The following is a 23,485-nucleotide window of genomic DNA, read 5'->3' on the forward strand; positions in this document are numbered from 1 at the left end:
CGTGCCCTTAGTTCTTTGCTTTCTTACATAATACTTTCTACATCACATCTTTGACTTGCTTTAGTCACCATGCTAATTTCTCAGAAAGAATTGGTCCTTGGGGGCCCAGGGACCCATTAGCACAGCAGTGTTCTTACACTCTGACCCCCTATCAAGTCACAAGGGTCAAACCATGCATGGGGCACACAGGTCATGGGGAGCCTGAATTCTGGTCAAGGATATAAGGGTTAGAACTGATGAGATTGGAAGAGGATCAAGAGAACCTACTGGAAGCATGATCAACCCAAGGCCGCCACCACTGCTTTTTTTTGCCCTTGGCTTTCTGTTTGTCTGCTTCTCCTAAAATGAAATATGTCCAGACATTAATTCTTCGGAAGTGAGCACACAAGTTTTGAAAACCCCGCTTTAACAACTCAAATCGTCAAATCTAGGTAAGTTGCAAAAACACATCAGAGGCCAGGAAAAGGAAGTCTGCTAACTATAGAACTACTCATATGCTGAAACAGTCCCCTGCAAAGGTAAGCACTGAACATTCTTGATAGTTTACTACTCCTTCACTCTCTTGACAGTATACTACTCCTTCACTCTCTTGACAGTATACTACTCCTTCACTCTCTTGACAGTATACTACTCCTTCACTCTCTTGACAGTATACTACTCCTTCACTCTCTTCCTAGGGTCTAAAGGCATGTAAAGAAAGATTAAAAAGGAAGTATTCATCGAAAATGTGTCTTACACTGAGGTTTCTATTTTTATTTTTTTAATTAAATTAATATGAAAGAATCATTGCCCATTTTAAAGAAGGACTTAGTGGTAAACAAGTCATTAACATGCACCAAGCACAAGAGTAGGACTTTTTCTCTTGATAACGTCAGTAGTCAGTACATGATTGGAGGACGGTTACTGCTAATGTAGAGAATCTAGGAACTTGACAGAGACCATGCACTGTTTTTTGTTTTTTGTTTTTTGTTTTTTTTTTTTAAATTCCCCAAAGTGGAAAAGCATGCAGGCTTCCTAACAAAACTGTTAAATCTGTAATTGGATAAATCTATAATTAAATATAATAATAAGTTCTATGTTTCACAGTGAACTCCTTATGATGAGTAACAGCTGAACATTGAACTGTAAATATTCACAAGGGACACAAAGTGTGCATGCATATTTAATTTTTCATGTTGAGTTTGTAGACACTCAAGGCAGCGTATCTAAAACCTCTTCTCTAATGGAACAGATTAAGCAAAAACCATGCCAATTTCTTTAGAAATATGTCTGTGAACTAAACCAGGCTGTGTTCATTAAAGGAATCACGTTGAAGAGTAGATGCTTACAAAATTATTCATTCACTAAATACATGCTAATGAAGCAAACATATCTAGTCACATTGGGAGGCTCCTGACAGCACGGAAACAAGTGGTACTTTGCAGCCCTACCAACAGCATGCCGTTATCGGATGTCAAAGCACTCAGTAAGACGAAAATGTGACATACTTTCATCGTCTTCTTCTGAGACTTTCTGGATGTCCTGGCCTTCCCCTGACTCCTGGGTCAAGCTCAGCATCCTCTCCTTACCCTTTTTGTACTTTTGCTGCCGGGCTTTGATGCGATCCATCCTAAAAATAAGGCAGTGTTAACAACAAAAAAGAGCGCATGCGCAGTAGCCATGTCGTCAAGGCTAAGCACCGTGGGTGCCTATTGTGTATCCGAGCGTCTGAATCCATGAGAAAGGTGCTCAGTTTACTTTGAAGTAGTTAAGCACTATGAGACCATTGTTTATCAGCAATAAATAACTCATACACACACGAGGGGAGGGGCAGGGAAAGGGAGAGGAGAGGAGAGGGGAGGGAGGGAGGGAGAGGGTGAGACACCACGGTACTCCGTGTTTCATAGATACTAGGGTTAGTAATAATTATCAATAGTCACGATGCTAAGGTTAGCTTTTGGTATCTGTTCTCATTTTGCATCATAGCCAGTCTGATGACAGCACATTATATATAACCAAATGTTTTACATTTTTTTTGTTAATTTTATGTGGACGAGTGTTTCCCCTGCACTCATGTATGTATATGTCCCATGTGCATGCCTAGTGGCTGCAGAGGACCAAAAAGGACATCGGATGCGCTGGAGCTAGAGTTGTAGGTAAGTGCTGGAATAGAGCCCAGGTCTGCTGGAAGATCAGCCAAACTCCAATGGCTGAGCCATGCCTTCTGCTCCAGGGTTGCATTCTTAACCAGATACAAAGAGTCCAGTCTCACCGGAAGTGAGAGAAGATTCTAAAGGCAGAGCAATTCTACATGTGTTCGTCCACTGTGTCGGAGCTAGAGAGAACCGTAAGAGTTGCAGCACACTGCCAGAACATTACAGTTTGCACATTCATCTCAGGCTTCTGTGTAAACAGCCATGCTGTGGAATAATCTAATTTATTTAAGAGAATACCTTCCAAGGGCTAGAAACTGGGAACTGAGGTCAAAAGGGAATGAAGATGCTCTTATAAACTCTGGGGACTTTCTTGAAAGGATGGGACAGGGTTTCCACTTTCTTGAAAAAAAAGTATCCAGGGTTCAAATTCTCTGGATATTAGCCTTTAAACATTAAATCAAAATACAGATGTTTACTAGTTCTTAGAAGTTTGACCCATTGCTAGAAAATTCTTTATGATTGAACTCTCAAATTTCCTGAGTCCTGTCAGCCCTCCCCTGTCCCATATCAACCGACCCCTGTTCCATGTCAACCTATCCCTGACCCAAGTCAGCCCTCCCCTGACCCATGTCAGTCGACCTCTGTCCCATGTCAGCCCACACCTGTCCCATGTCAGGCCACCCTGTCCCATGTCAGCCTACCCCTGACCCATGTCACCTCACCCCTGTCTCATCCAGGATGATGTGGTAGGAAAAGTGTCGAGTCAGATTGGGAAGAGTCTAGTCACACCAGTGCTGTTTCTAGTTCCTGTGGACCCTACATGTCAGAGCCCATCCATTTTCCTGAACATGCATTGTATTATTTCAAAAGATGCTTCTGATGCTGACTCCATATTTATTCCCTGAATCCAGAAATGCTTGGCTTCTTTCATTACTTTGTCATTATTCACAAAAGCTCATAAGGGACAACTGTGCACTCTAATTGAACAACACCAAATGGTCAGAGAACTTCAACGACCAGCTCAGGACTCTAGATGAAGTAACTGAATTTGTGCTGTCTCCCTGCCCTTTCCCAAGATAGCGCCTTTCCCACATCCTGTAGCTACCATCCTGTTAAACTGCCTTCCTCTCCAGCATAGCAGGGTTAGTGCCTTATCTGACAGAGCAATCAACACTCACTATACAGTGTGGACCAGTCTTTAGACATCCCCTTCATTGTTAGACAAGGATACCCTTTTCAGGGGTCAGAGCCAAGAAACGGTTGTATAGACTGATGCAAAAGGGGCAGAGAAGCAGAGGGAAGAGTGTCCTTACTGTCTCTTCAGCTGGTCCATGGATTTTTTCTCTTCTTCAATTCTTGCCTTTACAGCTTTCACAATTGTAGCCTGGAAAAGTTCGGCCCCTCTGAAATAAAGTTGGGAACAGAAAAAGAAATCAATATTCTTTTGATTGAAATCAATCAAAAGTCCCGCTCAACTTTTCCTGGAGATGATCAGAGGTCATGACATCCTTTTATTGGGACTGACAGACCTTTCCTGGCTGAAGTAACCTGCTTCTTCTGGGTGCTCTTTCAGAGTGACTAAACAATGAAGAAAATAGCCCCTTGGGAGTAGGTGGGCTTTCTGCCACCCCCGAAGGCCAGTGGAGAGAAAATGTTTTGCTTTTCAAACACTAAATGATTTCAATTGTGTGCCACACATTTATCAAGTGACATTCACTTCTAGTAAAGGACATAGCTTCAGGCTTCTAGACTTACAGAGCAGTGTTTCTCAACCTTCCTAATGCTGCGACCTTTTAATACAGTTCCTCCTCCCGACCATAACATTATTTCATTGCTACCTCATAACTGTAACCTTGCTACTGTTATGAATCGTAATGTAAGTTTATCTGTCTTTTCTGATGGGCTTGGGCAACTCTTGTTAAAGGGGCATTAGACCCTTACAAAGGGGTTGTGACCCACAGGCCATGCATGGCTGTCCTAGAGGGACTAGTGGTCCTGAGACAGGAAGTCGCTGAGCTACTCACACATATCCTTTCCATTGTCATCCTTTTCCTTGTACGACAGGGAAAGGAGCAGAGTCCTCTTGCCAATGGCATGGCTTGGGCTCCAGGTCCCTTCCTTGCCTTCTTGCTTTGCTCGATGTCTGAGGAATTTATGCATTTTTCACATTTCCATTCCTGCAATACCTCTGTCTCTGTCTCTCTGTATTTCTGTGTGTCCCTCTCTGTGTCTGTCTGTCTCTGTCTCTCTGTGTGTCCGTCTCTGTGTCTCTCTGTCTGTCTGTCTCTTTTTCCCTCTCTCTCTGTCCCTCTCTGTTTTTCTCTGTATTTGTCTCTGTCTCTCTGTGTCTGTGTCTGTCTCTCTCTGTGTGTCTGTCTCTGTGTCTGTCTGTCTGTCTGTCTGTCTGTCTCTTTTTCCCTCTCTCTCTGTCCCTCTCTGTTTTTCTCTGTATTTGTCTCTGTCTCTCTGTGTCTGTGTCTGTCTCTCTCTGTGTGTCTGTCTCTGTGTCTGTCTGTCTGCTTCTCTCTCCATGAGTGTACTGCATGCAGATATTTGTGTGGATACAGTCACCCATGTGGGCAAGTGCAGAGGCCAAAGGGTGCTATTGATATTGGGTTATCTTCCTCAATCCTTTTCCACATTATTTTTTAAAAAATACTTATTTAGTCTTTTATTATAAGTTTGTGAGTAAGTCTGTGTGAAGATCAGTACAGGTCTCTGGAGGTCAGTGGTGTCGGATCCTTCTGGAGTTACAGGCAGTTGTGAGTTGAGTCAGTTGACGTGGATTCTGGGAATGGGACTTGGGCCCTCCCTCTACAAGAGCAGTCTTTGCAGTATTGAACCCTCACCTCTCCTGACCCTCCCTCCACGCTATTTTTTTAAGGCGAGATCTTTCCCTGATATGGAACTAGTCATTTTGGTTAGATTAGATGGACAGCGACTGCTGGGGTTCTGGCTGTCTCCAACCTCCAGGGCTGGGGTTACCAGTGCACAATGCCACACCTGCATTTTTAGATGGATCCTGGGGACCGGGACTCAGGTCCTCATGCTTGTGCGGCAAACATTTTACCCACTGAGCATCTCCCCCAGACACAGGTGATAGACGTGCAAACTGATAGACACACCAAAGCTCTGCTAATCTAAGAAAGGAAAAAGGAGCCAGGTCCACCTCGTGCTTTCCTCTGTCTACCCAGACGTCACTGCCAGTGTACGGGCAGACACAAACCTTTGGTAACGATATCACTGTGGCTGTACCCCTGTCCTCCTCCTCTTACTCTACCCATTCTTTAGATTGCTTCTTGGAATGGAAGGCAGCCTAGTTCAAGCCATGAAATTGGTAACACACCCTTGACAGGCTCTCACGGACTCCCAAATGTTTCTTACGTCACATCCACTATTGCCTGAATGTTCGTGTCATGTTAAAATCCTAATGCCCAAGTGACAACATTCGGAAGTAGGGCCTTGCAAGATGACTAATTTATAATTGGAATGAGTGTAGTAGGTCCAGGAAGTCTCTGGTCCTTTCTACCATAAGGGGACTTAGTGTAATGGCTACAGAGTCTCACTCACTAGACACCCAAACTGCTGGCAGTCCAACACTTGTCTTCTAGCTACTACAATGCTGAAAGATACATTTACGCTATGGTCAGCCTGCCTGCCATACCATGTTTCTCTCATGGCAATGCAGAGTCTAAGACAATTCTATCTCATTCTGGCATCTCTGAAAGGGATGTACTGGTCACTAAACATTATTATACTCATAAATTACAGCACTATTTTAGGTTAAATAAAGCTACAGTTAGCCTATGAAATGAGAGTACATGCTACAAGGGTGACCCCTATGTGACCCCAACTTGGGTGACAAAGGATAGAATCACACTCATATAAATGAACTTCTAACATAAATTCTTTTTTCCTGGCAGGTGAAGGGAAATTGGTGTTGTGAACACCTATGATTATATGCATGAACCTCAAGTTCAAAGACAGGAATTGGTCATTTCATATAGGAAATTAACTTAATGAGTGTTAGGTAGAGAACACTTTGGATCCTCTGCTGTCTGAGCAATGCCAGTTTCTCCAGACAAGTGCATACTGAGCTTCTGTCCCCTGCAAGCAGTGGCATGCCTGTTGGTGGCCTCTCATCTCCAGAGTCTTTTCTAAAACCAAAGAGAAGGGGTGGGAACTGGAGGAAGGGTGGAGTCCAAGGAGGGAAGCGTGACAATGTGAAGCTGCCCAGAGAAGATAATCAGGTGAGGTGGGGACGAAATTAAAAGGACAGGAAGAGTAGGTAGGAAAGGTCAGGGGACTAGAGAAGTGCTAGCTAGGTCCTGTGCTCAGTGTCTGAGCTATTTTGGAACTACTCCATTCTTTCCTTGGTGGCTAACTAATATTAACTAATAGTTAATATTCTCACTAACAGTGTATGAGGGTTCTGTCTCACCTCATCCCCATCAGTACTGAGTTTTTGGTTTTTCAGTAGGAGCCATTCTCACTGGGTGGGGGCGGAGAATAATGTCAAACTGTAGGTTTTTTTAATTTGCATTTGGCTGATAAACTATAATATTGAGCGTCAATGCATATACTTTTGGGACATTTGTGTATGTTCTTTCTTTTCACCCAAGCCTCCCCCTTTTGTGATGCAGAGAATCAAATGTACTTTTCCACTGAGTTGAATCCACTCCTATGTTGTCTCTGAGGGTTTATCTATTCAAATCATTTGCCACGGTGCTACTCACAGGTTGCTATCATTTACAATAAGCCTTAATTACCACTAGAGTTGGGCAGATATTAAAATATGCTATTAAAATCTATCAATAACTCTGTGTTACTACTTACTATGTTTCACCTGGGCTGCTCTTAACTTCAATTGGCCAGCCTCAGGGCCATGTTTTTTTGACTCTTAACTCATGGCAACTTTTCTTCCTCCTCACCCCCTCTCCCCCGCCTGCATTCCCAGTTCACCTTCAACTTCTCAGCCCTGGGAACCCTACTTACCCCCACACTTCTGTCCAGTTATTGGCTATTGGCATTTTTATTCACCAATCAAAATTAACTTGGGGGCAAGGTCACATACGGTCACTTGGGTCTACATGAGGACTCCTCTCTGGGACAAACAAGTCTTGGGGGCTAAACTTAGCATTACAATACACAGCAAAAGACCAAACCTCAATACTGACAGGGGTTCTTCTTACGAGTCTATTTTAGATGTATCCAGTCCTTCAGGGAATGACATGTAAGCAATGTCAGATAGCGAAGGTCTAGCCGTAGTACATTCAGGGAGAGCTGTTGGTGGAAGCAGCCTGACCCACCTGGATGCCAGGATCTGGGATGCTTTAATGTCAGCCACGACATGCAGGAAATAGTAACTCATGAAGACTCTCCTCTGTAGCAGGAGAAACGCAAAGCAGATGCTGTCCCAGATGATCCCTGCCTCCCCACTGGGCAGCTTGCATCTGGAGTCATCTTCAGCTGAGACACAAGGCAGGGGAGAACCCAATGTAAATGAACACCCGTTTCTGTCCTCGTTGTTGTATAAAGTCTACAGAGCCAGGCTCGGGAAATCCCGCAGGCACATGAGTGAAACTCCGATGTTCTTATTCTTGATCTGAGTACCTCTTAAGCAAAACTATACTCCCCAAGTCTGAAATGAGCATGAGAGGGCCCCAGTGAACTGCTGACACTGTCCAACACATGAAAGCCCCTGGCATGGACTCCCCAAGAGCTATGGAGAAACAACATCTGGATGGCAGATGAAATGCTCTAATGTAGGAGTCCCACCCAGAATCAACTGAACACAGGCTAGTCTAGTAGAAGGCGGTGGCCACACATTTTATACTAAGCAATTTCCAGAGACCAGTGTAATCCTCTGCTAAGTACAGCCTAAATTAGAAACCACAGCCAAGAGTGCATGGTATCTAAATAGCCTTTCTGAGCCTCATGGAAGTGGACAGGTGCTATGACCTATGTTCTTGAGCTAGAGGCAAATGGCAGAAATAGCATTTCCAATTGTCTCTTGGAGGAAAACTATTCCAGAAATTCTAGGGCTCTTTCCAGTTGGCTTTCTGAGCCCAAAGTTCCCTCAGCTTCTTGAAGAGAGAAGGTCTGCAAACCTGAGGACTGTCCATTCTAACTGGAGCAACTGCACTTTTGAGAAGGTGGCTGGACTTGTTTTGAATCTTATTGGGGAAAGTACATGGAGTCACCTTTACTACCCCCATGTGGCGGGGCTCTGGGGGACACCCTGTGTTATAGGCCATTGTCCCTCACATAGTATCCTCCATAGTTTTCATCTCAGGGCAGAGTTGACTCCACCTCTAGCTCATTTCTCTGTGTTTTCCTCTAGGTTTTAAGTCAGAACAACATAGCTGCTCTTTCTTTTCTATATTTCTTCTCCCACACGGTCCTGTTATACTTACGCATTTTATAGCCTTTCACCGTGCAGGCCAGGCTGAACGCTTGGATCAGCCAGCAGCTGTTTCTCACCAGTGCACCGATGTATCCACAGGCTCCTATCTGAAAAGGAAATAAGGTAAACCTGGATCTCTGACTCTAGAAAACAACATTGATGTCTAAAGAACCCAGTGTGCAAGAATTCACTAGGACCCAATGGCAATGTTTCCAGAGCATCCCGTAGTGTGTGAAATAGCACTCTCCACACTGAATACATATAGTTAGCATTAGCTATTTGGAGAGCAATGCAAACTCAGAAGACACTCCTCTCAGTGGGAACAGGAAGGGGGTCTCCAGTGTGATGCTTCTGCTCTCGGAAGCACTGGTCTTTACAAAGAAAGCTGCCTACTGTAGGACAAGCCTTTACCCTATGGGAATGCACTAAAAGTCTTTGCTTTGAGTAGAATTATTTTCTCATAGGTCACATGACTCAAACTTACACTGATCCCTAGGAGATCAGCCCAGGTCTCAGTTTAAGAGTGGCCTTAGTGTGTGATACACTGCCCTCACATATATGAATCCAACATCCTAGGATTTCACCAACTTTGAATAGAAAATAGTTGCTCTGGGGGAGGACCTGTATTGAACCTACATATGTTTTTCCCTGTCATTGTCCCTTATTGTGTATTAAAGCATTCATTTGCATATAGGTGCTTGAAGTTTATATTTATACATTATCTGAAGAAAATATAAAACATAAAGGAGGATATATGTGGGCTCCATGAAAATGTTGCAATAAAAAGTAACTGAGATCCTAAATATTAGGGAGTCAGTGGCTGAAACCAATCCTTCAGAGAAATCACGGAAAGTCTACGTGCATGAAGACTTGTTTGACCAATCCTCTCAGTAAAGAAGTCTTTTCTGTTGGTTGTATGTAGTTCTTCCATAGTAATAAATTCTTACATCCAGTTCCAATCCTGAGTTAGGTAGTTTAAATAAACACTAACCATTGCAAGTCAACACATGGGGTCAGCAACGCTATGGGGTCAGCTGTGCGTATGGCCCTTGGACACTCAAAAGCCTTTACTCCCCAAATAGCAGTTACTCAGCTTGGAGTCTGTAGCTGTGAAAATGAGAATGTAAACCTGGGCTCTAATCCCATGCCATTAAGTTTTTGTTCTTTTCCTCTGGGCAGGGACTGACCTCTTCAGTCTTTAGAGACTTTTCAATATGTTTTTGTCTGTTTGCCTCCAGTGAATGCTACCTCCTGCATTTTCTAGGAACGATAGTAGAAAAGGACATTCTGTTCACTCACCCCCAACATTGTAACTTTTGTTACCAGTGATTACGTTGTAATTATTTATAACAGAAGCTATCATCCCTTTCAAAATGTGAGTATCTCAAAGCACCCTAGTCGTCCTACTGCTATCTGGACCTTCAAAATGTATGAATATGTTTAGCAAAGAGCTAACCTATAATGTACTTTTGTAGAATGAATAAATGGATGGATGGATGGGTGGGTGGATTGATAAATTAATGGATGGAAACAGATATGAATGGATAGATAAAGGGGTGGATGGATAAATAAGTTGGTGGACAGATGGATGGATGGAAAGATGGACATATGGATAAATAGGTGGGTGTGGATGGATGGAAACAAGTGCATATGTCTGAATAAAGAAATGGATGGATAAACAGATTGATGGATGGGTAGCTGGATGAAGAGATAGTGTATCTGTGTACTTCCCAGGATCAGCTCTTCCCATGAAATTAGCCTCAGAATGAGCCAGCAAGCTGCTGTCCTGTTTCACACCCCCAAAACTACCCCCAATATCACTCCCTGTGAAAATTGTGTTAGTGAGCTAAACTCTTAAATAAAGCCTGTATATTGTCAATTATCAAACTAATCATTCAGTAGACTGTACATAAAAATAAACAATTCAACTCTTCATGGCTAGACACACTTTCCTAGATCCCTAAACAAACTGGTTCACATGAAAAAGTCTTAAAAAATACACCTTGTAGTTTGACAAGTGGCTGCCTAGTGAACACCTTCATAAGAAGGTAGGAAGGGAAGAAGTAGGGACCATCACGGCGCTGTCCTATTAATGCATGACCGACCCACCACAGCCATGAGAGCAGGCACAAGGCTCATCAGTTATAGCCCAGTGGAGAGGCACTAGTATCTTCTGCTTAGGAAGGTTGTTGGTTAAGTTTTCTGTGGCACTAAAGAACGCCAGTGCTTGTGTAAGCGATGGGTGTGATGCTGGAGTTAGCCCTGAGCTGGACGAGTTACCTGTAACATTGGGATACAAGTTACCCCTGACCACAGCAAGCAATGTGCATTATTCCTCCACTGCACATGGTTACCTCACGTCCTCATCTAGATGTCTGCACTCAGAAATAACCTAGGGCTGAATTTTCTCCCTCATCTCTAGGGGCATAAAATGATTCTGCACCGAAAAGCCCTTTTCCCCTCATTTTCCACACAACAGAACATTCCAGAAAACATCTTACTTTGCCATACATTCTACAATTCTTTCTAGGCAACGCAGTTCCTTTTGGGTGAGCATGGTAAGATTTTGGAGGGTTCAGTAAAGCCTATTCGGTCATAAAAGGGCTGCTTCATAGAAACACGATGAGACACACAATCTTGTTCCTTGGGAAGGACAGGATTTGAAGTAGTAAATCATTTTAGATTTTATTCGTTGAATGCATCATCTCCTAGCATGTGACCCCAAATGGGGAACAGAAGCAGAAAGGATTCACTTAACACTGTAAAACCAAGAGTGACAGTCACTGAAGCCGGAACTTGCAGTGTCTTGGCTGCGACTTTTAGGAGTCACATGAGAAACTGGGCCTTTTAAGGAGCACCAAGTGAACTGTTTATTCTTGTACTGAAATCACAAGTATGTTATTAGTGGGAACCACTTACTGACAGTATGTTTTTCATGGTGATCACAAACACGTTGTATGCAATCAGCCAGTCCCAGTAGCGTAGGATGCTCTTGATGGGTTTCAGGAGCAGATCACCTCCAAAGAGCAGGAAATAGAAACAGGCCACCAGGTAACCCATGCAAAAGATGCTGATCCTGGTCGTTCCGGTAATGAAGATGATGGTGAGGACGAACCAGAAGAGGTAGCTGAAGATGATCACTTTGGACATGTCCAAGTAAGATCTGCAAAACAGACGCCGGGGCATGCAAAGGCATTGGCAACACAAGGAAAACCAAGAGCTCTTCTTTAAGGAGGGAAACCTCCTTTTTCACATTGAACTGGCCACGCGAGCCCCGTGCATAGGAAGCCCCTGCTGCATAGGAAGCCCCTACATTATTAGTCCTAGACAAATAATAAGTGGAGAAAAACCATGGGTAAGTATGCTCATGGTCATCTCATTCGAGGCTAATTTCTCACAAAACATTTTATGCCTACCACTTGAATATTCAAATTTCTCTTTGTCCTTCTCCTAGAGGCATGGATAATGTAGTGGCTTGCATATGCTCAGGGAATGGCATTATTTGGAGGTGTGGCCTTGTTGGAGTAGGTGTGGCCTTGTTAGAAGAAGTGTGTCACTGTGGGGGTGAGCTGCCATGCTCCCACCTTGATGATAATGGACTGAACCTCTGAACCTGTAAGCCAGCCCCGATTAAATGTTGTCCTTTTAAGAGTTGTCTTGGTCACGGTGTCTGTTCACAGCAGTAAACCCCTAACTAAGATAAATAATTATAAGGTAAAAACCATTCCAAGGTATAGGTGTCTCCTGCCTGGTAGGAAAATGAGCAACGGGTTCCTTTTAAGGAACTAGAAATTTATATTATTACATTACAGAGGATGCATACTACATACAAAAATTTCACTAGAAAAATTCTCCTCATAGATGAAAGAACAACTCTGATATTCTGTGTCTGGATGTCACTGGGCCCATGCAGGGTTCTCTGAAGGGCTGTCCATTCCCAGGGGCTTTACTCATGAAAGGTGAGACTGGAGTATAAGACCCAAGATTTTCTACAGTAACTAGCAGCGGTGGATGCTTCTAGAGCCTGGGCTTCAGGTAGCAGGTATTATGGCTCTGGCCAGGAGTCTCCACTGCCTGTCCACCCCTTCACTGAGGCTTTGTTCCGGAAGCTTTTCCTCTTGGGTTTATGGAAAAGAGTCAGAGAATAAATTCCAAATTTACTGTTTGATTAATGGGCTATAATTTATAGAAGGTTAATAAATAATCTCTATAATGTATGCTCCAGTTTTGCAAGCAGTATTAGAAAACAAGGCGTGTCTTACTGCATTTATCAGATAGACAAACTTTTGACATTACTGATTTTAAGAATACAATTAAAGGGGTTGGAGATTTAGCTCAGTGGTAGAGCGCTTGCCTAGCAAGCGCAAGGCCCTGGGTTCGGTCCCCAGCTGCGAAAAAAAAAAAGAATAAAATAAAAAATATTTATTTCAGAATAACTGTAATCCTTTAGTTTTCTAAAATAAAAGTGGGAGGGCCATGATCGTGATTAGCAAACCTGCTAGCTTCTTACACAGATAAAGTAGACTGTGACAGTATACACCCTGCCAGAGGTGGCCAGAGGGGTCGAGCTCTGGCTCAATGGAAGTTAAAGCATTTGGAATGGAGTCTGATGCCTAAAACAACCAGGCAATGGAAGCTTGATAAGTAATACTTGTAGGATATGGGCTCCATACAATCCAATGGAAATGGGACAAGAAGAGAATCAGAAGGGCTTTGCCCCCTGTGCTTACACTTTAGAAGAGCAGATCAGACAGGTTCTTAAAAAGTGACACCTGCATGCCACCCGTCTCTGGAGCCCAAGATGGGGCATTCCACACAGACACCATGATGTCTTAGTGCTGTCTGTCTGCCTCTGCTCTATCTTCCCAGCAGGAGTCAAGGACAAACACTAACCCAGGAGCCTTAGAGGCTGCAGGATCAGCCCTAAGCCACAAAGCCAGATTCCACAGTGCTGTTAGGCTACTACACTGTGGCTGAAGTCAGTCTAAAAAGCTTTCCTGCGTTAGGAGAGCTGGGGAGCCTGACTCCAGGCAGGGCTTGGCATGAAACTATGTCTGGAAATCTCAAAATACAGAATGAATGCACCAGGAGAGAAATTGGGCTGGGTATACATCGGAGCTCCTGCAGAGAAGCTCAGGAAGGAAAGGCTGGGTGTTGCCTGACTGGGAAGACAGAGTGGAAGACAGAACTATAAACGGATCCCACACAGGGATCTGGGAGACGGGACATATGGACGGAACCTCTGGGAGACGGGACATATGGACGGAACCACTCAGGGAAGCTCTGGGGGCTTCACTCTCTAGGCTCTTGAACACAAGGGGGAGGAAGAGGAAAGACAGGAGTGATAGACATGGTGAGGAGGGATAGAGATGAGGAATGATGGAGGAAGAAATGAGGAGGGGTTTTGATGAGGAGGGACAGAGATGGGGGTGATTAGGTAGGACTGATTAGGGTGAGGACTAGAGGAGGGGGAGATAAAGACAAGAAAAGAGGAGAGGATGAGGAAGGACAAGGATGAGGAAACACAGTGGGGATAAGAGACTCAGGATGAGGAGAGATTAAGGAATGAACGAGAGAGGTAGGAAAGAGAGCAGGTAGATGAAGGGTAAAGAAAATAGAGAGGGATAAGCAGAAGAAGATGGATGAAGGAGGACGAGGGAAGATAGATGAGGAGCAGAAAGGATTCTTCCTGGAGGGATGCCTACTGGTATTATTGATCTATTACAGTTTCTGTTGGAGACTGAGGCCATTAATGACATTCTGTGGGGACAAGAGGGACACAGAGGTATAACTCAGAGGCCCATCTACTTCCCCTGTGGTCCACAGAGAGAGCTGCAGTAAAGGAGCAGCTCGGACACTACTGCACACAGAGACTGCCCGCGTGAAGAGACGGAGTTGCCGTTACCTGCAGTGAATGAAATCTGGTACAGGGTTATGCTGGCTGAATGAGGCCGCGTCAAGGTTCATGCAAATCTCGACATTGTCCCCGGCCATGATGCGCACAGCTGCCTTGTTTTCGTCCTCAAAAATCTGTCGTTGTAAGGAAGCACACAGGAGCAGCATGAAGTCATCTGGCAAGACAAAAGCAGCCACTCTTCAGGTTCTAAAACGACGACGCACGCAGTCACCACAGCTAGTCGGAGTCCGAGTTCCTATGTCACTTGTGTCCCCAAGGAGCATGTCGGCTTCTAAGGTTGGAACCAAGTCCCCATTTCCTGATCTCAGCATGGGGGCAACAGAGTGAGTATAAGGTACGCAGGGCTGGCAATGGTGACATCAGGATGCTGTCATGTCCAAATGCTAGGCGCCTGCCTCCATGGATCTTCACCTACCAGTGCTGAGAAAGTCACTGGAATGCCTGCTTATCCTTCACATGGATACAGACATCCTGCTCTTTCTGCTCACCAGCTCCTTTGCGTTTGTAACCAGACTTCAGTCAGTGCTTGCACTGAGGGTGTTTGAGAGCCGGTGGCCAAGGCAGGCAGGATGTGAAAGGTCATGAACAGGGGCTCTGAGCTGCTCAGAGCAGAGATTTCCTGGGGCAGGTCTTTGGGCCACTCCCAAGGCACAGGTAGCTTCCTCGATTTAAAAAATCAGCCCCACTCTGGAATTTTCCATGGCACTGCCACCCCCTACTGTTCCAGAAGCACTGCTCCTCCAGCCATCCATTTTCTCACTGTCCTAGAAGTCTGGGCATGCAGCTCTCATGGGGCTGACATCCAAGGCTCCTCATTGCTACCACAGCCCTGTCTTTCACTTTGGTCTCCCTGCCGTGATGGCTGCAAATGGAGTCAACTTACAAAGCTGCCTCTCCAGTCTATCCATAAAGAGGCAGGCATATGTGAATAGAGGGGTTGAAGCAAGTTACTTCAAAGTTGATTTGTTCCTTTTGCAAGTGGACGTGAACTGAATTAGGAGGTATTGGTGACTCGGAATAGGAATGCATAAGATAAACTTCACACCCTTGCAAAGTTCAATGAGGGAACTAAGAGTACTAATGCCTACCATTTGAAAACTAACGAGCAAATACAAACCAACTAATACCTACACCCCCATGGTCCCACAGCAGAAAACTTACAGACAAGAAACACAGGGTTGGGCCGCACGATGAAATCTGGGAAGTACAGCCACTTGATGATGTTGTCATTGAAGTTGGCACCCTTGAACCTCCATGGGTAATCTGCAAGGGGCAGGGATGAGCAGACACAGTCAGTTCCCTGGTATCCCCGGTATGTCGCTGCACTTCCCCGTGGTCCACTGGCTAAGGCTAGATGCTCTAGGCAGGATGCTCACCTCGGCAGGGGGCAGGAGGGATGCCTATGCAGACAAAGTACTGGAAGGTGATGATGCAAGCCAGGAAGCAGCAGTACTTGGGCCAGACCTCAGCAATGGCTTTTCTTCTGCGACGGTACAAGACACCGATCAGCCAACAGGCATGAATCATGGCGTAGAAGTCCATTCGCTGTCCAATTACGTTCACTGACATTAGGAAACAGGTCTGTATAAGGATTGTTAAGAGACAAGAAAGATTGCATTTATTAGGAAGGGACAACAGAGAGCACTGCTTTTTAGTCTGTCTGTACTGGTTGGAGGAGCCTCAGTGTAAAAGCAGGGGCACCCCATTGCTCAGAAATAATGATACAGGAACCTTTATAGTTATTGATAAGCTTCAAGGCACTATGATGGGCAGGTTCTGAGGTATTCTAACCCGACATTCTATTCTATTCTATTCTATTCTATTCTATTCTATTCTATTCTATTCTATTCTATTCTAACCTGGCCTACTTTCCAGCCACAGGGTCCTTTACCTGTCACCTTGGACTTGCCCTGGCACTTCCTTCTTCATTTGTATCCTGATGGTGACTCCTCTTCCATGACCCTCCTTCTCCCTCTCTTGCCTAACCTCTCCTGCCCAGCTATAGGTTATTGTGCTCTTGATTTAATCAATCAGGAGATGATGGAGAACAATGCTTTCCCAAATACTGAGTCATACCAAAGTCTGGGCTGCAACCAGATCTCTGGGTACAGAAATCATCATTGGAATACACGGTCCACAAAAGCATCCCCAAGGCCTCACTGTTGAGTGTTTTTTTTTAACTGTGGATATAGAAATGCTGTGTGATTCCTTCTGTGAGAACTGACTGTGCTTTTCGTAGAAACTGCTTCAACAGCACAGAAGGTGACAGCTATAAGGTCCTTGTGAAGTGTCACCACTGTAAATTTGTCCCCTTAATTCCATTATAGATTATCATTATTGAGTTCCACTCTCCCACTTTGTTACTATTCTTTCATCACCACTCGGTGTCACAAGAGTTCACCTCTCAGTTTACGCATTCAAAATGAACGCAAAGATGGAAAAATCTATTCTTAATAAGAAACCAAGATGATTGCGGATATATGTTTAGATGGCTCAGGAGACCTAGGGACAAAGTGCACTGTTGTTATCTGGGCTACTGGCTCCCGACTTTTGAGAACTTGAGCTAAGCTGACCTATCACCCTCAGTAGCTTTGTGAAGCAAAAACTGGAGACGTGTAATGAACCCTCAGTGACCAACTGGCCTGAAGAAAAGATATAAAGATTCATGCAAAGAAACCAAAGACTTGAGCAAGGAAACTTACCTCTAGGCCAAACTTGTAGAAGAAGTAGTTTACAAAATATTTGGCACAATTGATAAGCCCATCATCTAGATGTAACCTTGTGATGTCATGAAAGATAGTTTTAGACACCGGAGCAGTCAAGTTGTTTCGGCCTCGATAGTACTCCTGATGTCGGTAAACAGTGACTTCGAAGGCCAAAATCGCCAACATCAGGAGGTTGTTCTACAAACAGCAAGCAAGAAAACACATCTGTGTACACTACAGGCATTGCGACTTGGTCCTTCTGAGCAATTGTAGTAAATTGTTGCTTTGAAAATCCAGATGTCTCAAAAGGCAATGTTATACTAGATGTCACCTGTCTTCGATATAGTATTGAACCTATTTCTCTGTCTTATTTACTGCAGCCCTACCATCGTAATGGAAATGGGCTAACTGTTATGCTAGGGTCCAGTCTCTCTGGGCACAAGACTGTGGCTGCTGCTTGCTGAGTACATGCCTCATACCAAGAGAGCAGCACAGAAAACCCAGAGGAAGGCAGTCTCTCCTTGTTTGCGACCCTTATGTGCAAAGTATCTCAGGGACCACTGGGGAAGCCACTGATTGTGGGGACAGGATGACAATTGGAGAGGGAATCTAATACCTCTGTAGACTTGCCAGAGAGAGAGGTAAAGTGAGAAGCAAGTTCAGGATGGTAAAATCCTGGTCATAATACTCATGACAAGAGCATTGACTTGTGTCAACGGGTGCCAGAAGCCATCTGTCAGGCTTTCCAACTGTCACTTTATTTTATCCTGACAGATATTTGGACAGTGGCTTTGTAGAAGCTCTGGAAATTATAGAACGGGGGTGTATCATATACTTAAAACTCTCAGGCGCCCAGCGGAAAGGTCTTATCTTTGTCTTGTGAGAGATTAGGACAATGATTAAGGTTGCTCGAGTTATTCATCAGTGTGAAACGTACAAGAATGTGCAAGATTCTAAATGGTTTTGTTTCCATTAAGTTTCTATGACTGTTTTTATTAAAATATGCTGTGTTATTTTGTGATATAATATGTGCTCCTTATTAAACATTCAAAAAAGAAGAAATGGGCAGCAAGTATTTCCTGAAGTGCTTTTATGCTTTGTTCTCACAAATAATCATTATTAATAACTTGATAGATTTTAATTAGTAGTTTTCTTTGTGTCTAGAAAAGATAATGTATGATATTATAAGTTTTTATTTTTCAAAAACCTTAATAATGTAGTTTGGACTTGCTTCAGTTCTGACGTGACCACCAACTGTATACTTTAATGGCGACTTGAGGTAATAACGAAGGTATTGGTTGTCTCTCATTGAACTGAGTCAGATTGCTTAGCCACTTTCTCTTTAGCATAATATAATACTGGTTTTAGTATTTAGTCATTTTAGATATGAACTAAGAAGACAGAGTTACTATCAAAGAGGCTACTAAGAGTCTTAGGAGGGGGGAGCAGGAATCACAAACTATGACTGTGCAAAGGCCCACATGAGGTCCAACGAAGCCTTACCCTCAGGTAGACGAGTAAAGGGGAGGACTTCCTCAGGCCAACCCACTCAGTGGGATCAACAGGGGCACTGTAGAGAAGAGACTTGTTCAACTCATTAAGGGGTATGTTGGTTTGATTTTCATTGGGCTGGAAAGAAGGCAAAATGAAGTAAAAACAGCTTGTTAAATTTTAGAGCGCAGGCTTCTCCCCTTCAGCCAAAGGGAGTTTGGAGGGGTAGGGAGGTGAGGACCCATTTCAAGTAGGGAGCATTCTCAGGTTAAAAGCAAATGTATGTCCATCAAATGGACAGAATAAAGCTACTGTGGGTGAGGTGACTTTTAAACTAGAGAGAATGTTCTTGGTATTGTGACTCCCCATATATCTCTCTTGATCCTTTTGAGGTCATCGCGGAAGGCCCCCCAACTTTGAGGCTCACCAAGGAGCAGTTGACAGAAAAGTTCTCAGGCTTAATGGTTTGCAGCTGGTACAACATTTTGCAGACGATGATCACACACGTCCAGACAGTGCAGACACTGGAAGCCACACGGCGGAGTTTGGCATATGGCAGAGCAAATGCCCAAGAAATCAAAAATACATAGTTGAACAGAGACACCTGAAAACACAAGATCAGAAATGGGAACAAAAATACATGGCGTGGCAGGACATTTACAACACAGGATAATGTGATTCCAGTTCTGCAAAGGTTGTCTGAGTTCTTATGTGTAAGGCACTCCCTTAGGTGCAGGGTGTTGCAAAGATAGTGAGGCGCTGTGGTCTTGAAGATATTATATCTCATAAGTCAGACAGACACAAAACCAGGTAGAATCCATATAATGTAACAGTAGTTAACTTATAAGTGTGCCTGGGCTCCTGTAATAGCATCCTGAGGGGTCCTCAGTCCAAAGAGGGGATTGACAGAAAGCTTAAACAGGCTATGAACGATGCAAGGCATACTCAAGGTCAAGGACGCAGAAGCAAAAAAATAAGACAAGAGGTGGTGTGATGAGGATAAACCACTGGATATCAGGACATTTTAGGGCTACTCAAAGATGAGGATGGAGAGGAAATTTCAAGTCAAGCTTTGACTGGTACCTTTGAACCATGAAATGGCACATGAACTCACTCTGTAGGAAATAGTGGTCCATGTATAGACCTGACATCAGAGAGTTTGAAGGTAAGATTTGCATATATTTAAATACATGCCACAGAATTAAGGAGGGAGAAATGTAAGGGCTAGGTTAGCTGTCAGAGCCCAGCTCTACCACAGCTATGGAGGTGTGGAGTCAGGGACCATAGTGATGTGAAAGCATGTGGTTCTGTGCTTGCATTGATAAAAGATGCAGACTGGACTGCCTGGGAAGTAAAATTAACTTGATTTGATGGCCAACTGGTTTGACCATGGCAGGTTTTTAAATGGAGAAAGTGTGAGACATGATAGCCAGCTTTTTTTTTTTTGTGGGGGGGAGTCTGAGTAGGTGAAGTATCATGTTATGATATGAATTACCAAGAATATGTTAATTTAAGGGGAAGGACAATGGGTTCATCTTGACTGTTGGCTCTGGACGTCCATGTATTTATCAAGCAGACAGATCTAGCCAGTCCCCAGGTCTAGTCAGTTTCCTCAGCTTACAGTTCTTGATGACTCCAGAAACACCACTGTCTTATTCAGCCATGGGCCATGTTAATTTACTTTGATGCTGTCTCAGGGATACAGCTGCTCTCAGTGAAAATTATAGCATGCGCTCACTATAAAACTCACTATGTATCAGGTACACAGCTCTATGAGCTATTAGAGAATAGATCGCAAAAGTGGCTTTAAACATATGAAAATGGAAAACTTGAACAGTAACAAACATTTGTGCAGCATGTTCTCTGCTCCTGAACTCACCTGCTTGTCCCTATGGAAGGCAAATTCATATTCTCTCTCTCTCTCTCTCTCTCTCTCTCTCTCTCTCTCTCTCTGAGAATTAAGTGCTGAAATAGTAAGCTATAAAGAGCTATTTTCCCACACCCGCGAATCCCGGCCCGCAGCAGCTCTCTGCTCCCAGACCCGGTGAGAGAGAGACCCAACCGCCTGGTCAGGTGGGCACTCCTGAGGCTGCAGAGCGGAAGAGACCACCAACACTGCTCACCCCTGCCCACATCCCTGGCCCAAGAGGAAACTGTATAAGGCCTCTGGGCTCCCGTGGGGGAGGGCCCAGGAGCGGCAGGACTTCTGCGCCTGAGACACCGCCGGAACCTGAAAGAAACAGACCGGATAAACAGTTCTCTGCACCCAAATCCCGTGGGAGGGAGAGCTAAACCTTCAGAGAGGCAGACAAGCCTGGGAAACCAGAAGAGACTGCTCCCTGCACACACATCTCGGACGCCAGAGGAAAAAGCCAAAGACCATCTGGAACCCTGGTGCACTGAAGCTCCCGGAAGGGGCGGCACAGGTCTTCCTGGTTGCTGCCGCTGCAGAGAGCCCCTGGGCAGCACCCCACGAGCGAACCTGAGCCTCGGGACCACAGGTAAGACCAAATTTTCTGCTGCAAGAAAGCTGCCTGGTGAGCTTGGGACACGGAAGCAGAATTTCTCTAGGAGGCACGGTCTGTGTTTACCGGAAGTCCCACACCCGCGGATCCCGGCCCGCAGCAGCTCTCTGCTCCCAGACCCGGTGAGAGAGAGACCCAACCACCTGGTCAGGTGGGCACTCCTGAGGCTGCAGAGCGGAAGAGACCACCAACACTGCTCACCCCTGCCCACATCCCTGGCCCAAGAGGAAACTGTATAAGGCCTCTGGGCTCCCGTGGGGGAGGGCCCAGGAGCGGCAGGACTTCTGCGCCTGAGACACCGCCGGAACCTGAAAGAAACAGACCGGATAAACAGTTCTCTGCACCCAAATCCCGTGGGAGGGAGAGCTAAACCTTCAGAGAGGCAGACAAGCCTGGGAAACCAGAAGAGACTGCTCCCTGCACACACATCTCGGACGCCAGAGGAAAAAGCCAAAGACCATCTGGAACCCTGGTGCACTGAAGCTCCCGGAAGGGGCGGCACAGGTCTTCATGGTTGCTGCCGCTGCAGAGAGCCCCTGGGCAGCAACCCACGAGCGAACCTGAGCCTCGGGACCACAGGTAAGACCAAATTTTCTGCTGCAAGAAAGCTGCCTGGTGAACTCAAGACACAGGCCCACAAGAACAGCTGAAGACCTGTAGAGAGGAAAAACTACACGCCGGAAAGCAGAACACACTGTCCCAATAACTGACTGAAAGAGAGGAAAACAGGTCTACAGCACTCCTGACACACAGGCTTATAGGTCAGTCTAGCCACTGTCAGAAATAGCAGAACAAAGTAACACTAGAGATAATCTGATGGCGAGAGGCAAGCGCAGGAACCCAAGCAACAGAAACCAAGACTGCATGCCATCATCGGAGCCCAATTCTCCCGCCAAAACAAACATGGAATATCCAAACACACCAGAAAAGCAAGATCTAGTTTCAAAATCATATTTGATCATGATGCTGGAGGACTTCAAGAAAGACATGAACACACTTAGGGAAACACAGGAAATCATTAATAAACAAGTAGAGGCCTACAGAGAGGAATGGCAAAAATCCCTGAAAGAATTCCAGGAAAACACAATCAAACAGATGAAGGAATTAAAAATGGAAATAGAAGCAATCAAGAAAGAACACATGGAAACAACCCTGGATATAGAAAACCAAAAGAAGAGACAAGGAGCTGTAGATACAAGCTTCACCAACAGAATACAAGAGATGGAAGAGAGAATCTCAGGAGCAGAAGATTCCATAGAAATCATTGACTCAACTGTCAAAGATAATGTAAAGCGGAAAAAGCTACTGGTCCAAAACATACAGGAAATCCAGGACTCAATGAGAAGATCAAACCTAAGGATAATAGGTATAGAAGAGAGTGAAGACTCCCAGCTCAAAGGACCAGTAAATATCTTCAACAAAATCATATAAGAAAACTTCCCTAACCTAAAAAAAGAGATACCCATAGGCATACAAGAAGCCTACAGAACTCCGAATAGATTGGACCAGAAAAGAAACACCTCCCGTCACATAATTGTCAAAACACCAAACGCACAAAATAAAGAAAGAATATTAAAAGCAGTAAGGGAAAAAGGTCAAGTAACATATAAAGGGAGACCTATCAGAATCACACCAGACTTCTCGCCAGAAACTATGAAGGCCAGAAGATCCTGGACTGATGTCATACAGACCCTAAGAGAACACAAATGCCAGCCCAGGTTACTGTATCCAGCAAAACTCTCAATTAACATTGATGGAGAAACCAAGATATTCCATGACAAAACCAAATTTACACAATATCTTTCTACAAATCCAGCACTACAAAGGATAATAAATGGTAAAGCCCAACATAAGGAGGCAAGCTATACCCTAGAAGAAGCAAGAAACTAATCGTCTTGGCAACAAAACAAAGAGAATGAAAGCACACAAACATAACCTCACATCCAAATATGAATATAAAGGGAAACAATAATCACTATTCCTTAATATCTCTCAATATCAATGGCCTCAACTCCCCAATAAAAAGACATAGATTAACAAACTGGATACGCAACGAGGACCCTGCATTCTGCTGCCTACAGGAAACACACCTCAGAGACAAAGACAGACACTACCTCAGAGTGAAAGGCTGGAAAACAACTTTCCAAGCAAATGGTCAGAAGAAGCAAGCTGGAGTAGCCATTCTAATATCAAATAAAATCAATTTCCAACTAAAAGTCATCAAAAAAGATAAGGAAGGACACTTCATATTCATCAAAGGAAAAATCCACCAAGATGAACTCTCAATCCTAAATATCTATGCCCCA

At 44.4% G+C, this 23,485-nt stretch overlaps 1 protein-coding gene across 9 annotated transcripts in view; it reads right to left on the minus strand.

Moving 5' to 3' along the window:
* Piezo2 (piezo-type mechanosensitive ion channel component 2) overlaps positions 1–23,485 on the minus strand; it is a 376,519-nt gene that overhangs the window by 50,950 nt on the left and 302,084 nt on the right. For all 9 annotated transcript variants that reach the window (XR_005496481.2, XM_063277327.1, XM_039097390.2 and 6 more), the window contains 12 exons: positions 19,082–19,258; positions 18,667–18,792; positions 17,161–17,361; positions 15,835–16,039; positions 15,620–15,721; positions 14,447–14,612; positions 11,461–11,704; positions 8,552–8,648; positions 7,445–7,604; positions 3,449–3,538; positions 1,488–1,609; positions 268–339 (listed from right to left, as the gene is read on the minus strand). Coding sequence is in view for 8 of the 9 variants with exons in the window: in XM_063277327.1 (XP_063133397.1) it covers positions 268–339; positions 1,488–1,609; positions 3,449–3,538; positions 7,445–7,604; positions 8,552–8,648; positions 11,461–11,704; positions 14,447–14,612; positions 15,620–15,721; positions 15,835–16,039; positions 17,161–17,361; positions 18,667–18,792; positions 19,082–19,258 (1,762 nt within the window). In the remaining variant the exon portion in view is untranslated. The remainder of the gene's footprint in view (positions 1–267; positions 340–1,487; positions 1,610–3,448; positions 3,539–7,444; positions 7,605–8,551; positions 8,649–11,460; positions 11,705–14,446; positions 14,613–15,619; positions 15,722–15,834; positions 16,040–17,160; positions 17,362–18,666; positions 18,793–19,081; positions 19,259–23,485) is intronic.

The sequence above is a fragment of the Rattus norvegicus genome, chromosome 18 (genome assembly GCF_036323735.1).
Source record: "Rattus norvegicus strain BN/NHsdMcwi chromosome 18, GRCr8, whole genome shotgun sequence".
NCBI classification, from domain to species: domain Eukaryota; kingdom Metazoa; phylum Chordata; class Mammalia; order Rodentia; family Muridae; genus Rattus; species Rattus norvegicus.